We start from the raw sequence: 16,187 nt of genomic DNA on the forward strand, positions 1-16,187 counted from the left end.
AACAAAATGCAGCGACCTATTAGCAAACCAGCACTCGACCAAACCCAAGGCTTACTCGTTCTCCGATCTCTGTTTGGTCCCCGAAAGGTAGCAGGTCGATGTCCAATTGGAGGGAGCAAGCGTCGATCACCGTCTTGTACCTGAAACAAACACACAGCGTAAAAAATGAGAATGTTTCCCAAAATAAACAACAAATCCATTTCTGGACTTGACTTGACTTGGCCTGACTTGACGAGACGGCCGAGGCGCACCTCTGCTTGTTGAAGGGGCTCCCGAAGGTAATGTTGTCCTCCACGGTGGCGTTGAGCAGCCAGGACCTTTGGGTGGCGTAGGCCACCGAGTACCTGTTCTTGCTGCGGGTGCACGATGGGAAACAGAGGTCACCGTCAGAAGGGAGGACAATGACGCTTTGAAGAGAGGAACCCTTTCTTTTTCGCGTCCAAACATCAACGCCAACGGCAAGAAGACGGCGGCTTGATGGCGTGAGAAGCAACGCCACAAACCACGGCGCTGGAACTTTTCTCCCAGACTGGATTTCATGATAATCGGTTAATTAGCTTCAAGGATATAATCGCGCTGAAAAGACAAGGAGGTGATGATGAGTTCACAAATGGTGGGGAAAATAGTAGACTGTGTCCACAAAGTCTCAAACTTTACAGACACTGTGTGTCACGTTGATGGAAATGGAGCAAAAACACGATAGCAAAGGTGGGGTGGCGGTCGGTGCCGATGTTGTCACAGGAAGTCTGTCTGCTACCTTACGGCGTGGTCACCGACCCCGTCGTCTGCCGCCTCCGGGTGGCTGTCAAAGGCCGCACTTTGGCGTGAGCTAACAACATGTGCTAACATGCTACGTGAGAGGACTGGCCGCTTGCCAATCGCAGGACAAACAAGCATTCGCACTCAACGACGGACGATTTAGAGTCTTCAATGAAGCCAACGCGTTTTGGGGGGGATATGGGAACACAAAACCTCAGAAGAAGCCATTCGCTGCGTTTCCATGGTGACAGCTAAACTGTTTATGGCTTTAAAAACTAGGAGTCGCCGTGGAAGCAGTGCCGTCATTGATAATTAGGTTCCCTTTGGAGCCCGCACGGAGGTCATAGCGATCACTTTAGGAGTCGCGGGGATGGGATGAGATGATGATGGGTGTTCCCGAGGGAGGAAAGTACCTGAACGTCCCCTGGTAGAACGTCTCGCTATCAGGTGGCCTAACGCGGCAGAGAAGGCAAGGAAGTCAGAAGCTGGTGTTAATGCGCGCTCACGTGCAAAAAGCCCAAAAACAGGAACGCTCCGTCTCCGGCTAAAAACAGGCGAGCGTGCACATCATCTGGCTCGCATGGCTCGCGATGCTGACTTACTTGCTCCAGTGGACGCGGCCGCTGGTGCTCTGCATCTCGCCCAGCATGGCCAGCAGTAGCGACGACTTCCCGCAGCCCACCTGGCCCACAATCATGGTCAGCTGGCCTGAAAGCGCAGGTTTAGAATCAAAGCTCAGCGGTAAACTCCTTTTGGAAGCTCGTGTCAAAAGCCAACACTGGTCTTCCTTGACTCTCACGTCAGAGCTATCATTTGAAGCCGAATTCAGAAGGCAGCATCGGAATCTAACGTTGGAAATGATAACTTCAGAATTCAATGTTAGAAAGTAACATTGGAGGCAACGTGGAACGCTAAGGTTGAAGCTAACTTGGGAAAAGCCGCACGCTAATGTTGGTCTTCCTTAGATTTAATGTTAGAGGTAAGATAGCTTGTAGCTAGCTAGAAGCTCGTGATGGAAGTAACGATTTCTGAATGAAATTATCATCATTTCTGTGTTCATGACATTTTTGCTCGTGGTTGCCTCAAGGTTGGCAAACACTGACCTTGAAACCTCGGTTTCATGATCCTCACCTGTCGGGATGCGGATGTTGATATCGGTCAGCGTGGAGAGGTTGCTTCCCCAGGTGAAGCATCCTTTGCTCACCTGAACATAGCCCAGAAAAGATAAATACATGGTCGCCATCTGTTTGACTGTGAGCGAATGATGCATTTGCTCTTTTTTATTGCCCGTTTGTCATAAAAGCTTTTTCCAGTTGTATTCAACTCTGTCCCACCTGGCCTGCAATCCGCCACGGCCAACCCTGCCCAAAACGGACTGGATTCCCGCCCGTCTGATGATCTGGCACGTCGCTTCCCGGCGGTCGCATTCCTGTCCTCTGTTTGGTTTATTTGTTCCCGTTAAGTTTATTTTATCGGAGCGACCCCCGCTCGCTTCCCCCCAGCGTCCTTCTCAGCACGACGTCGACCCAAGCGCGCATCTCCACTGGAGCATCTCGGGTCGTGAGAGCCTTCCGGAACTAAAGCGCCACATTGCTCCGACACAGCTCACATTCAATGGCGTACAGTTGTGTGGAACTTAGCCAAAGACTTCTGACCATCCATTTTGGACGTGACTGGAGAACCCAAATGCCAGTCACATGACTTAGGTGGTCAATTTTAGGACTTGGATCTTGCTTGCCTACAACTGATGAACGACTCGACTTGAACTACTAAAAAAAAAATAATAATAGTAACCTGCATTTTCAAGATTGTGTGTTATTTGTCACAAGTACAGATATGAAGATATGAAGTGATATGAAGTGGCTCATTAGAAAATACGGAGTGGTGACTTAATTGACAAGCTTGATTTGTTTCATTTCTCCACTCGTAACTGAAAGCGCAAATTATTGTTCCAAACAAAAAAAATAATTAGAACACATTTTTAATCAGGGAAATATCACTCTTTCTTGTAATAATATAATTCAGAAGAATGTAAACAATCACACAGTTTGCGCTTTTTGCTTCAATTTATTGTCCATACGTTTTTCACAGAGGATAAAGAATATATGCCAGTGTGTATTGTGATATCGTCACTTGACGTGTGGCGAAAAATCTAATTATAACACCGTGACCCTCGATGCTAATCGTTAGCATATCTAACGCCGTTTTCCGTGGTGTGTTAGTTAGCATTGAGTTAACACATTTCACAGGCAAATTTGTTTAGTTGTTTGAGTGAGTAAATTAATACGTTTAGTGGAGGACTCCACTTCACTTCACTTGCTTGGTTTTTTTCCACAGTAACATGAGACTTGACAGTTAAGACTTGAGACTGAATTAAGACTCCTCCCACCTCTAGGTCCAAGAGGAGTCAGGAACGGGAATAGGAGGTGGGAGGAATGGGAGACCGGATAAACAGCAAAGGAAGTGTCGCAAAAAATTAACGAGGCCAAGTTCTGGACCATCAAATGTCAAACGCAAGAACGGGAAGTGACAGCAGCGCCGCGAAAAAATGGTCAGCGAACGGACTTTTCCCAGTGCAGTTGACCTCGACCCTGTTTAATACCCCGGGGACCGAGCTGGAAAAGCGAGCGTTTTCAAACCGGGAGGCAGACTCCATCACGTCTGTCAAGTTCCAAGTCAGCCGACCCCCCATCCCGCATTCACCCCCCCCCCCCTCCCCCCCATCGGTCTAATGAGCGGGCCATCGCCCCGCGGGGACGCGGCAGGAAGAGTCGCCTTAAGTGAGGCCGCTCTCGGGGCACGACGTTCTCGTGTGAATCGTCCACTTCCTGAGAAGTCACGTGCTCGCTCGCTCGCCGTGATAACAAACAGCTGCTGATGAGCTGAGCTTGACGTCTTCAGAACGTCAAACACAAATAAGAAGAAGAAGCTCCCGCATACAAAGTCAACACCTCCACCAGCTCATGGTGTGCGTGATTTCCGTAATGTTCTTGAAGGCAACATATGATGCACTTAATAACTCTCTCCTTGGTTGATTACCTCAAGTCTGACCAAAACTGAAATTACTCCAGACCTTGACAAAATAAAATCTGGTGAAATTCGTAAAAACCTGACCAAAATCAAGTGTTTCAAATGACAACTTGTATGTTGTCAATGCCAATGTTTTTTTGTTTTTTTTTTGTCAAGATTAATTCCGTGACATCAGCAGTGATACAAGACAAAGTTTTCCAGCAACTGACCTTGACAGCCACATCCTCCGTCTCACTGGGTCTCATCTGCCGCCTGGACGGCTGCTCGTAGTTGTCCATCTGGTAGCGCAGAGGCTGCTTCCGGTTGATGGCTTTGGTCTTCACCGGCCGGAAGACAAAGACGAGACGGCCGGTTGGCTTCACGCGGCTCATTTTCAGCGGTTGATCAGGAGATGTTGACGCAAGGTGGGAGCGCTCACCGCTCCAGGGTGCTTCTTGGCTGCCTCCGAGGGAACCGACATGTCTCCATTCCTCCAGCCGTCGTCCCCGATCTCGTCGCTCTGGAGGAACTCGCCCAGCTTCTGGACACTGGGGCAAACATAGGAAATATACGATGCAGTGAAAGCGTTCCATCAATCGCAAAGAGTCGCCCAGGCCTTTCGCACAGCACCTGATGAGCGCCTTGACGGCGAACCTGACGACGGTGGAGAGCAGGAAGAGTGGCGTGACCAGGATGTTGAAGAGCGCCAGTGTGGCGAAGGCCTCCGCGGGACTAGGACTGGTTTTGGTGATGAAGTAATGCATGACAAAAGTCTGCAAGGAGGTGGACCGGGCCATTAGAAGACAGGTTCTCAAACAATCTGGGTTCATCGTGTTCTATTATTCAAAGCAAGTCGTCCGGGTCTTAGAAGCGAAGCAGCCTAAGACCATCACAGTGCCTCCACCTGATTTAACTTCTGGTGTACTGCAATTGTTTTCTTTTCCTTTTTTTTTTTAAAAATCAAATGCTGTGTTATTTTAACGCCATAAGGAATTTTTGCCCTCACCAACCATCACAATCGTTCCGATACCAGATAATAATTTGTTGCAAATTATTTCCCGGCACCCCAGACGAGCTTACCGCCAGGACAGCAGCGATAGGAATGGCGGCATTCATGAAGACTGCACAGGGACAGAAGATCGTCAGATAGTCGTAAGGGCATTCCAACAACAACATCGGCCTCGTTTGTTTCCGACTGTCTTCTCACTGGACATGGACGTGTAGAAGGCGAAGGTCTTGAGGCTGGTCAGCTCTTTGCCTCGCGTCTCTTCCACACTGTGGCAGAAGATGTTCTCCCAAGCGTACAGCTTCAGCAGCTTGATGCCCTTCAAGATCTCTGAGGTCTTCTTCAGGCGATCGGTGGAGTGCTCCTGCAAGACACAACTGTCCGTGGGTCGCACGTTCAGACTGGGGGCGGGGGGGGGGTGGGGGGGACCCCCGTGACGCTCACCAGGGTGCTCTTCTGCATGTTGGCCAGCTTGGTGGCAATGACGTACTGAAACGGTGCCAGAAGAACAATGACAGACGCTCCGACTAAGGCACTCCAGCCCTGCAGGTAGTAGAGGAGAATGACTCCCATCACGATCTGGGGGGAGAAAAAAAAAAAACAACAACACAAGGTTCACCTTTTGGCAGCATGATGATGACCTGGTAATAATAGCTTGCTGTTAAAGGTGACCTGGCAATAGTCGAATTGCTGTGTAGTTTTGAGAATGGCCTCTCGAGATTTTCTTGTGGCTCTGCTCATGACAGCCTTGTATAGCAAATTTCACGTCGCTAAATAAAAGGGGCTGCGGGTGCTCAATGTTCAAAAACAATTCCATGGGGGCAGGATCCCTGGAAGTGGATGCTTCAAAGCAAGATGGCTGACTGCCAGTGTCTTTTGGAGCACGACTTCTTGAGACTTTTGTTTGGTTCTGCTCAATTTCAAACACGGTGCAGGGGCTGAATTTTGAAAAGCAATTCCAGGAGGCAAGGATCCCTGGAACTGGCCCACTTCAAAGCAAAATGGCTGACTTGCTCTCTGTTTTTGGGCGTGATTTTTTGGACATTTTTTTGTGGGTCTGTTGACGATATGCACGTCTACCAAATTTCACATAGCTAACTGGCTTCGGGGTCTGTTTGTTATTATTTTTGTAACCCCTGGTGATGATACCTGCACAGGCATGGCCCACAGGTTAGGACATAGGAAGAGAAACCACATGAGCTGATTGGTCTCTATGGCCACCAGGTTGTTGATCTGACCCAGCGTCATCTCGCCCATGGACATGTTGGACGTGGACAGACGCAGGATCTTGTTGTAAATCATCGCCTGGGTGGAGGAAGAAAATATTCAAATGGGGGCTGAGTAGTGAGCCCAGTGGCACGCCACAAACAACATCATCCGTTTTTGCACATATACAGACATCCTGGCGTCCAGCGCCTCACCAGCAGGGCTCCGCGTAGGTTGATGCCGGTTTCTATGGTGACGTAGTAGGACGCCTGCAGGAAGGTCCTCTGCAGCACCAGCGCCAGAAAGAGCAAGACGGCAAGAACCGACGTGTTCTGGAGCAGCTCGGTTGACAGCATGAAGTGGACGCCAAAGTACTTCTGCTGCAACGACACGCACCGCGCACACGAGGCATACGTTAACTTGCGAGTTCAATTCCTTCCGTGGCCGCGCTTGGAACGCGATGTGTTTGTTTATCAAGTGACCCGAAATTGCAGTCGTCCCTTCCAGGCCCAAAAGGAGGCCTACTGCAGGTGTACCTAATGTTGTGTCTCATTCTCTCAATTGAAGCTGCGAAGCGCGTGAGGAGTTTCCCACGTCATTCCCGATCGCTTCGCGCCATTGCCGCCAGTGGAGCGACATCTGCCGCTCAGCTGTGACAACAAGCGACCACTCGGCGGGTCCTTGTCAACACGGTGACCTTCAGCGGAGTCCACGCCGGACCCCCTGCGCGCCCTTGGTCCGACCGGTCGCCAGGCAATGGTAGGACACATATGGACAAACAACGGACTGGTCGCCAGTCACCGACGGATCACAGATAGACAAAAAGCAACCTCCACACAGGAATGTCCAAAACTCAGATACTAAACTGAACCTCAGCACTGCGAGGCAAACGTGCTAACCACTTGTCCACCGCTCCCAACACAAGCAAGGGTCAAATATTTTCCCAGTGAGTCATTGATTGGTCGGCGGGACCACCCAGCGAGCCATCTCGCGGCGTTAACACTAATTTGCGCTAATAAAATCAACTTGTGCAAACAGGCTAAGCGGTGTGTCTTGGCCTACGAGCGCGAGCACAAAAACATCGACACCTTCCCAAAAACAAAAATATTACACATTCAGATTTTTCCACCTTTAACAAATCCACCTTCGGGGATTCTAACCTTTTATGAGCAAATCAGTCAATCAGACCTCAGTACCAGCACACACTTCACACCCTTTCAGTCGCAAGGCACCCTTGCAGACAACTCAAATGTTGCTGCAGGCTTTGAATAGGAAAGAGTAGCACCATCTGCTGGACAAACGAAGTACATTTACATTTCCGATGGTTTACGGTGAGACACTTTTTGTCACTGGTTGGGTTCACGCAAGTTGTTCTTCTCGTATGCAGAAATGTCATACGGTAGAGGAAGACAGTTGCGCGACTCGTGCGCCGTAGTCATTCAAGAGTGCGGTTGCATTAGGACAGACTCACCCTTATCTTGTCGGAAGCGGAGCCCCCTCCTTCCTCCAGCGTCAGGTTGTTGACGATGCCCGAGATGCAGAGCGGCCCGGCGAAGCCCAGCAGGTCAGCCAGGTAGCGGAAGGTGCTGCTGAGCAGGATGGGTCGCCCGAACGCCCGGTACATGGAGCGCCAGATGGACGGCGCCCGCTCCGGGTTCTCGGCCGTCTGCGGTAGAAAAGCGGCCGGTCCCTTCTTGACCATAGGTGTGACTTTTTAGGGTCAGATTCCACGCTTTTTTTTTTTCCACAAGTACATTTCTTGCACTCCGTAGTCTACATTTTGCTTCTTAAGAGCAGAACTCACCCTCTGGTCCTCGTAGGCGTCTTTGAGTCGCAAGTAGTTAGTCAGCGCTCGCATGGCGATGGGCAGCTTGCCGATCTTCTTCAACTCGATGGGCCTCTTGTGGGCACCGATAATCAGCGGGTTCATCCACCAATACGTCGCCTGGCAACAGAGGAGCCAGGCCAAGCTTGAGCTTGGATTAAAATGGGCTAGCAGCGACCTCTTACCTTCGAGAGCAAGTTGACGAAGGGCTGCAGGAAGCGCACCCCGAGATCCTGCAAGTCTTCGGGGGGCTTCACCTTCTGAGGGTTGGCAAAGAAGACATACTTCTGCAGGGACAAGTCAATAAGAACTCACATTAAAACCCGCAACGTTAAAAAAACTGGCATCCTTCAGTCTAACCAACAAGGTTGGATGGCTGTAAACCAAACCCCCTTCCGAAATCCCTCAATTTAAAGATCGTTAGGTCTGAAAAGATTTTTATGGCCACCGCACATGGGCTACCTCCAAATAATGGATCGTTTTGACGGAATATTGCATTCGGCATTCACAAACTGAAATGTATTACATTTACATTGATGCAAAGTGGTCCCATTTTAAACCATCGTGCTCGTTTCCACCTTACATTTACGTCCACCGACGCCCGTTGCCATCATATTGAACCTAAGAAGGATTTTGATGGGTTTATTTTGAAGCCCATGTCATGAATGATTTCTTATAACTTACATATATTGATGGAATGGCTACTGAAGAATCAATTTTACTGCATTGACGACACTATCTTGTATCAGGGGCGGAGCCACGGGTGGCCCACCCAGATCGACAGGTTGCCCACCCATTAAGATTCATGAAAAAATACATACTTTTAAATTTTTGGTAAATTCTTGTTCAATTATTGTTGTGCGTCGTCGTGCTTTTTTTTTTATTTTATTGAATATTAAGAATGGCATAGTTGTGGTTGTCTCAGGAAGATCTGAACTTCATATTATTCGGGTTGTCACTTTATTTGAATATACGGATTGTGCTCAGTGAGAGAAATAGTCAGGGCCGCCCCGGTTTTTCCAGGCCCGCCCATTAACCCCGCTCTGGCTCCGCCCCTGTCTTGCGTTGATCGTTTGGTATGGACGGACCCGGATTTCCAGCGCGGGCGATACGCACCCTGATCCTGATCACGTTGATCTCGACGGCCATGAGCAGTCCGTAGAGAAGCACCAGCAGCATTGTGATGCAGAATCTCAGATGGCACAGGTTCACGTTGTACACGGCGAACTTCCACAGCTTGATGGACTTGGTGATGAAGGCCAGCACCCAGTAGATGAACAGCACTGTGCGCAACCAAGCTAAAATTAGAGTGCGCTTTGGACCCCCACCGCTAGATGGCAGCAGCAAATTTCGCAACTTGTTCAAATATATTTACGTACGATTTCTATTCGACCCCTACAATGCGGGCAATAGGTTTGAATGGAATCCTTATTCAAGTGCAGTTTTATTTCCCGATGAATTCAAGTGCAGGGTAAAACGTTTCTTTCTACGTCACGCGGAGCTCACCGAGAAGAAGTTTGGGGAAGTTGGAGGTCTCAATGTTGTGGTAGTAGACCACCGACGTGGTGGCCGCCACGAATCCCATGAAGGCTGGCATGAAGAGGTGCAGGTGGTTGGTGTCCATCATCCTACAGTGAGGCGCAAACACAACGTGCGATCATTTACCGCTGCCCCACGTGGAAACACGCCTCTCGGGGGTTGCGCGGGGGCTCACTTGTTGGACACAACGCCCTCGGCGAACTCGCAGACGTGAACGAAGAGCAGCGAGAAGGTGAGAATCCACCTCAGGTTGTGTCCCGGGAAGTGCAGCCACGTGTTGTGATGGATTTGCACCTTGGAGCTCTGACTGCCCCATCCTGGCACACGCACACGCACACACACACACACACACACACACACACATCAGTGACCACACTGGTCCTCGGGGGGCCTTTTTCATTATCGACACAGAATCGGCTGGGAGTCTCGAGGGACCGGCGGCATAAAGGCCAGTCGCTTGGAATTTCCTTCCGATGCAAAGACAAATAAAACCTGAGAATAGGTGTTCAATACAGATAGGCCATTAAAAAACACACTTACTGTTTATACCTTATTCCGAAATAAACCAACTTTTTTCTGTCGGAAGCAGACACCCATCCAAAATGGAGATTTTACTTGTGTTTTGATACAGTGGCGGTGCCTTGAGAGTTATTCCATGACCATACTCTCCACAACAAATTCATTACGACTCCTTCTGGTGTGCCCAACTTGGCCACCAGAGGGCAGTACATTACAGTCTTGAAGACGTAAATGAAGACTTACTGTACAAACTATTGTACATGACTCAGTAAAGTGCAATAATATTAATCATTGCAGAGGATAAAGAAAATACGTCTGAGAGTCCTGTTGCTATTTTAGTCGCCGCTAACCTTGAGGCACCCCTTGGTATTGATTAGCAGTGAAGCTGAGGCAAGTCAGATTGTCACCGTGGCCATCAGTCTTTTCTGTGCGCTGATAAGGGTCACGACCTCGTGCTTCACTGTTCTATTGTCTGTATCGGTGCAACGTTTGTCTTCAAATGTCCGTTGCTTAAAGGGCTACAACACTGTGACTATTGACGCTATTTATTAGCCCGTCCATGACGTTTTACATTGTGTGTTAGCATTGAGCTAGCAGAAGGCAAAGCTGTGCGATGGTTGTAACTACGCAAAGCAGAATTGGCTTAGTTTTCGGTTTGGTTTGGCGGTGAATTTTAAACTGCTGAATGTTCTCACCTATGAACAGGATGGGGAAGGTGATGAAGAGCAGGAAGACATGGGGCACCAAGTTGAGGGCGTCCACGAAACAGCCGTTGTTCAGCATGCCATCGTCCACACTGTAGCCGCTCCTGTTCTTCTCGTTGCCGCAAAACGACAAGGCCATGGCGGCGCCGCTTTACCCCGTCTGACAACGACACCGTTACATGCGTACCCGACCGTTCAACACGTGCTAAACCAGAACGAAGAAGATGATTAGACGTGTAGAAGACCATTCAACATCTACTAGTCCCGACAAAACCATTTAACGTGAACAGAAGCAAGAAAACCATTCGGTGTACTAGTCCAGCGCTAGACCAGAACTAAATCGACCACTCAACGTCTACTAATCACGGACTCAACATGTGTGAACCATTCAACATGCACGAGACTAGGCCCAAGAAGATAATTCAACGTGTGCTAAACCATTCAAAACGCACTAACTAGACGACAACACGCGCTAGAAGAGAACCAAGATGTAACATGTACGAGACGAAAAACCAAATAGACTGTTAAATGTGTACTCGACCATTCAACATTTGCTAGACCAGAACCAAGAAGAGCCTTCAACATGTACTAATCAAAATAAGCTTCTATAAATGTCTAGCTGACAAGTCCCCAAACATATACTGTGTGGCTTCCAGTTGCCAGTGGTGGCCATACTTGTTTTAGGCTTTGTCGGCTGGTTACTAGTTTGTCCCAACATTTTACCATTCAACTTCCCACTATTGACACGTAACCATGTCATAATAAAATACAATTAAAAATGTAGTCCCTTCATAGTACAGTGTTGACTTTTTGTCAAGCGGAAAGTGAGCGTTAAAGACACTTGACACCCTCCTCCATACGTGACACAAATATCTACACGCACTTCAAATGTGCCAAACATAGTACACTCATTTTAATTGGCCATCAATGACGTCATGTTGACAATTACGTCACGGTTACGGGGAAATGTCACGATAACGCACACACGCGACTCATGAGTAAAGGCTTGACATTTTCAGATCAGAAAAGTGGAAATTAAAAGTTGGTTTACCTCAACAAGATGAGTGAAATCCCGTAATCCTCACGGGCGCATTTTTATTCCTGCTGAAGGAAAAATGAAAAATATGGTTGATAAAAAGGAGAAAAAGATATGGTGGTGCGAGCTGTCCGGGGAGAGAAAAGTTGATTATTTTTAGACGCGCGCCAGGATCAGCTGCTTCGCATTCTGACGACGCGCGTTTGTTAAACAGAATGCACACACACTCCCTCCGGCTTCCTTCAAAATAAAAGTCTTTCAAGTTACCACCCCCCCCCAAAAAAACACAACCATTTAAAACAATCAAACCAGGCAAAAGCGATGAAATGACATGTACATGTTTTCCACAAGTATGTATGAGAGGCTGCAACGACATGATTTAGGACTACCTCTCACACATTCTAACACGCACAATTGAAAGGCTTTCACACACACCACCGAATTTTATTTTTGCTCACTCACCCGAAACGCTCTCTCACGCCACTGATATTTTTGTGCTCACAAAACACATCTAAAACGCTCTCACACTATACTAAAATGCTCTACACGCACGTTTGAACCCGTGAACATATCATACTTTTAAATGATCCTCTCACACGTCGCCCAAAAATACACTTCAGGAGTGCGTGTGAGCACTAACACTGAATTATGTCCCTGCACATTCACAAATACAGCATGTCACTTATCTCACGCTGGTAATGTCACTTTTAATTTGAAGGCAGCTGTTTTACAGCTTCCGGTTAAGGCTGTCTTAACTCTCGCTTAACGAATAGCCGCCGATCAAATTTCCAAAATTGAAGCAGTTTCACGACTGGGGTGGGGTTAAATTGGTCTTCTATCAGTTGTAAATGCAACTTAAAGTACCACACCCTTAATTAAAAAATCGCTCTTTGATTGGCAGCTCAAACAAGCTTTATAGGTCCGTTTGGAAAAATCGTATTTCATATAAATATATGATTGGCAAATCTAAATCAGAAAACACAACAATACCATTTTTTTGTAGTTTAAGCTTCGACGTGCTTCATAGCTGGACATAGTCCAAACTCTTCTCCGAAACATATCAATTTAAAAACGCTTTGATTTGTAAATAATTATACGGCCAGTGCACATAAACTACAACAAATGGTGTATTAATTGGATTAAAGGTTCATTCGGTATGCTCAAACAGAACGTTCAACGAGAAGAAAGGCGCAACGTTTTCACATTTTAAAATGTCCCGCTTGTTAACATCTCTCACTTCCGTACGCATCACACAAGGTAGAGAATCCCACACTCAATTCACATTTTGCACGTAAACATAACTTTCAATGTCTTATTTAATGCCGATGGCATATATACCTTCTAAGGACGTAAATGTGTTATTTGGGTATCTATTGAAAAATGCATTGGCCCGTTGTGATGACACTGTCCTATATCGATTGTTTGGTCAATGGAGTTTGGAAGGGAGCAGTTTGCGCTCGCCTGAGTGCCTTTTGCTTTAGGACAATCAATGCACGTCACAAGGTGGATTTTCGGACTGCCGTCATGAGAAGCACAGGTGGGACACTTACCCGGCGGCTGACGCAGAATTTGGGGGCTCTAACTCGATGCAGCGCTGCCAATGAGGGGGCTCCGATGGCTTGTCGGTGATGATGACGAGCGTTTGCACCGGAAATAGCCATCAATTACGTTCAGGGTCATCAGAATCCACAATGATCCCATATTCAGGTAAACATGGGTGGGAAAGCATCATTAACAACTGGTCATTCAATACCTGAATTCACGGATTTTTTTTTTTTTTACAGGAGCATTGTCAACATATCTTGCCCATTACGGCACAAAAGAGTGTTATACAGGTGACTGCAGGATGTGGGCGCTGTAAAACAAAAAATGCATATCTGGAAAAGTGAATTTTACATAATCCATTGTACTGTAGTAATCATTGCTGTTACTGTACATATATTACTGCATATGTACAGTTGTTAGTAGTACTGTCGTAATATGTGTAGTACTGTAGTATTATGTCGCACTGGCTGTTGTATTATTGTAAGGTTGAATGTGTGAGCGTCATAAGCCGATTGCCACTTTCATGTTGTCGCCATGGAAACATCATTTCGAGGAGACTAAAGACGGAAAACATCCGCACGGGATTAAGAATACTGTCAACTGTCCCCAGCAAGTGTGCGTGTGTGTACACAATTTAATCGTCTCCCTCGGGTGTCACAAATACTCCCACTCACAACCCAACCGCTCTTCTGTTTCCACACATAAACGCACACGCACACACAGTGCAGATACTTAATCCACGTCCTAAAGATAATTGAAGAATAAGATTAATAACAATGCCACGTTCCTTTTCATAGTCATCATTCTATAAGAGGACAGTCACGGTCACGCGCGTGCGCGTGTGTTCGTGTCTGTTTACTTGAACTCGGCAGTGTGAGAAAGTTGAAGTCTGACCGACCAATCGCCCTTGCACAGGAAGTGCAGGCCATCCCCAGCAACAGACACGCACACACACATGCGCACACACATTTGTGTTTTTTGTCCACGTTGCAATTAGATCAAACCTGATCTTCTGTGACCCCTGCTTGAAACAATCTGAAATGATGAGCTGGAAATGCGGTCATGTGCAGTTCATCATTGAGCCACTAGATGGCGAGACGTCCATCTTTTGGGAAAGCAACAAACATGCCTTCGACTGACCACGAGAGGACGCCATCGACTAACATTTGATGTTGGGTCTTTTTCAATCGTTCATGAAGAAGCTGGAGGGGAGAGTGGGGTACCAAATTTTACTTTAAGTGCCTTTTACGCAAGGAGATCACAGGAATGCCTCCAACTAAAATACGTGCATTTAGTTTAGGATGTTGTGCATCCCTGGGAACAATCACTTTGGATCTTACTGTTTGAAAAATGGGGCTTTAGAAAAAAAAAAAAGTGGTTTTGTGGCACAACTTGCAGCGAGTGCGGGGTAAATTGTGCCATTAGTCAGGAATCACTGGGGTGAATTGTGCCATTGATAACTGAAGTAAAAAAATATTCAAATAACACACTAGTGCCACATGAATCACAAACAGAACAAAATGAATATTGCAAAATGAGCACCGAACTGCATCTGAATATCTTCACGGATTCGGCCTATTACTTGGACATTCCACTGGACATGTGAACTTGTGCTCCCTTCTAGCTGTACCACCAAGCCTATTTTTTTTCTGATCCATATATCTTTTTATAGTCATACTGCAGAACTTCATCTCCTTTCTAACCTGATGTGCGGTCTTCCCCTGTTGCACCGCTTTCAACTGCTCTTTACAACTCAAGAGGAGTTGAAACCCTGTCTGTCTCCTTTTTGTATCTGCGTGGCAAGATGGATTTTGCTCTAAAATTCAGAATGGCGCATAGTTTTAGTGATAAAAAATTTAAGAATACAATGTACAACAACAACAGGAGGAGGCGGCGATGGCGCTTCAGGAGGCCGGCGAGGAGGCGGCGGCCGAGCGGGGGAACGACATCGCCTGCCTGCAGAAGGAGCCTCCGAGCCCAGCTCCAGTGCCTGCGCGACACGAGCCGGCACGAGGCCGAAGTCGCCACCCTGAGGACAGAGAATGGCGGGAAGGGCTGCCACGGTAAAATACAGAGTTGGAATCCCTTAACGGATCACAAATACGCTCACCCTCACTATTGGCCGGGTTAGAGACCAAGACCTGAGAACAGGTAGTAAAATGACCTGCCCTAAAAATGATTACAACTGCCTAAAGTGCATAAAATATAATTTCTTACATGACACTTCAAAATAAATTTCTTTCATGTCAGCACAATCTACTGGAACAACTCTCACTTTTTAAAAAAAATAAGGAGACCAGTATACAAGGACACAAGAAGCCTTGGGGACAAGGACACAAGTGAACTAGGATACAAATGTATGAGTCCAGTAGGAAGCAAGAAGACAAAAAACATGGACATTTAAGTCAACTAGGACACAAAGACACTTGGACAAGTAGATGAGTACACAAAGACAAGTAGACAGGGACATAAGTATACTAGGACACAAGGAGACACATAAAAGTAAACAAGGCCACATGGACAAAGGTATACTAGGACACAAGGACAGCAAGTCAACTTGGACAAAAATTCCGGAAGGACACAAGGCAACAAGTACACAATAATAATAAGCAAGTGAAGACACAAGTAGACGAGTATAAAGACACAAGTCTACTCGGACTCAAGTAGACAAATTCACAAGGAAACAAGTCCACAAGAGAACAAGTCCACTAGGACATTCAGCGGAGCTAGTTGGAAGTAACAAAGTGCCGAACTGACATAGCTGAGTTAGTGTTGATTGCAAGAATGTTTGTCACCTGAAGGTAGGGACAGAGCGCATCTGGACGAGACGTTTGCCTCTCTGAGCCGCAAGCGTCTTCTGCTGAGCGACGCCGACCTGTATCTGAGCTGCAAAGTGAGACAAGAAGAGCGAGGAGACTAAATACAGAGGAGACAACAAGGAACACCTGGACGGGGTGACAGAGAAAACATGAAACTAAAATCCAAGCAAGAAAACAGACAGACCACGACACGCATACTGCATAAACCAACAATAGCGTC

General features: G+C 47.2%; 1 protein-coding gene across 14 annotated transcripts in view; it reads right to left on the minus strand.

The window, feature by feature from the left end:
• abcc9 (ATP-binding cassette, sub-family C (CFTR/MRP), member 9) overlaps positions 1 to 16,187 on the minus strand; it is a 72,111-nt gene that overhangs the window by 8,112 nt on the left and 47,812 nt on the right. For 3 of the 14 annotated variants that reach the window (XM_086021956.1, XM_086021963.1, XM_086021961.1), the window contains exons 3-25: positions 15,944 to 16,034; positions 13,154 to 15,177; positions 11,619 to 11,671; positions 10,559 to 10,727; positions 9,520 to 9,661; positions 9,312 to 9,433; positions 8,922 to 9,088; positions 7,991 to 8,092; positions 7,785 to 7,925; positions 7,452 to 7,673; positions 6,196 to 6,360; positions 5,924 to 6,079; positions 5,219 to 5,353; positions 4,976 to 5,138; positions 4,849 to 4,889; positions 4,399 to 4,541; positions 4,208 to 4,316; positions 3,999 to 4,106; positions 1,891 to 1,963; positions 1,362 to 1,467; positions 1,173 to 1,211; positions 252 to 353; positions 56 to 140 (exon numbers count right to left, since the gene is read on the minus strand). In XM_086021956.1, coding sequence (XP_085878082.1) covers positions 56 to 140; positions 252 to 353; positions 1,173 to 1,211; positions 1,362 to 1,467; positions 1,891 to 1,963; positions 3,999 to 4,106; positions 4,208 to 4,316; positions 4,399 to 4,541; positions 4,849 to 4,889; positions 4,976 to 5,138; positions 5,219 to 5,353; positions 5,924 to 6,079; positions 6,196 to 6,360; positions 7,452 to 7,673; positions 7,785 to 7,925; positions 7,991 to 8,092; positions 8,922 to 9,088; positions 9,312 to 9,433; positions 9,520 to 9,661; positions 10,559 to 10,706 — 2,469 coding nt within the window. In that variant the 5' untranslated portion in view covers positions 10,707 to 10,727; positions 11,619 to 11,671; positions 13,154 to 15,177; positions 15,944 to 16,034. Of the gene's footprint in view, positions 1 to 55; positions 141 to 251; positions 354 to 1,172; positions 1,212 to 1,361; positions 1,468 to 1,890; positions 1,964 to 3,998; positions 4,107 to 4,207; positions 4,317 to 4,398; positions 4,542 to 4,848; positions 4,890 to 4,975; positions 5,139 to 5,218; positions 5,354 to 5,923; positions 6,080 to 6,195; positions 6,361 to 7,451; positions 7,674 to 7,784; positions 7,926 to 7,990; positions 8,093 to 8,921; positions 9,089 to 9,311; positions 9,434 to 9,519; positions 9,662 to 10,558; positions 10,728 to 11,618; positions 11,672 to 13,153; positions 15,204 to 15,943; positions 16,035 to 16,187 lie in introns of all 14 variants that reach the window. The other 11 variants (XM_086021969.1, XM_086021970.1, XM_086021958.1 and 8 more) reach the window with 10 other exon arrangements.

The sequence above is a fragment of the Filicampus tigris genome, chromosome 22, assembly GCF_054856515.1.
Source record: "Filicampus tigris isolate MCC_2025a chromosome 22, RoL_Ftig_1.0, whole genome shotgun sequence".
NCBI classification, from domain to species: Eukaryota; Metazoa; Chordata; class Actinopteri; order Syngnathiformes; family Syngnathidae; genus Filicampus; species Filicampus tigris.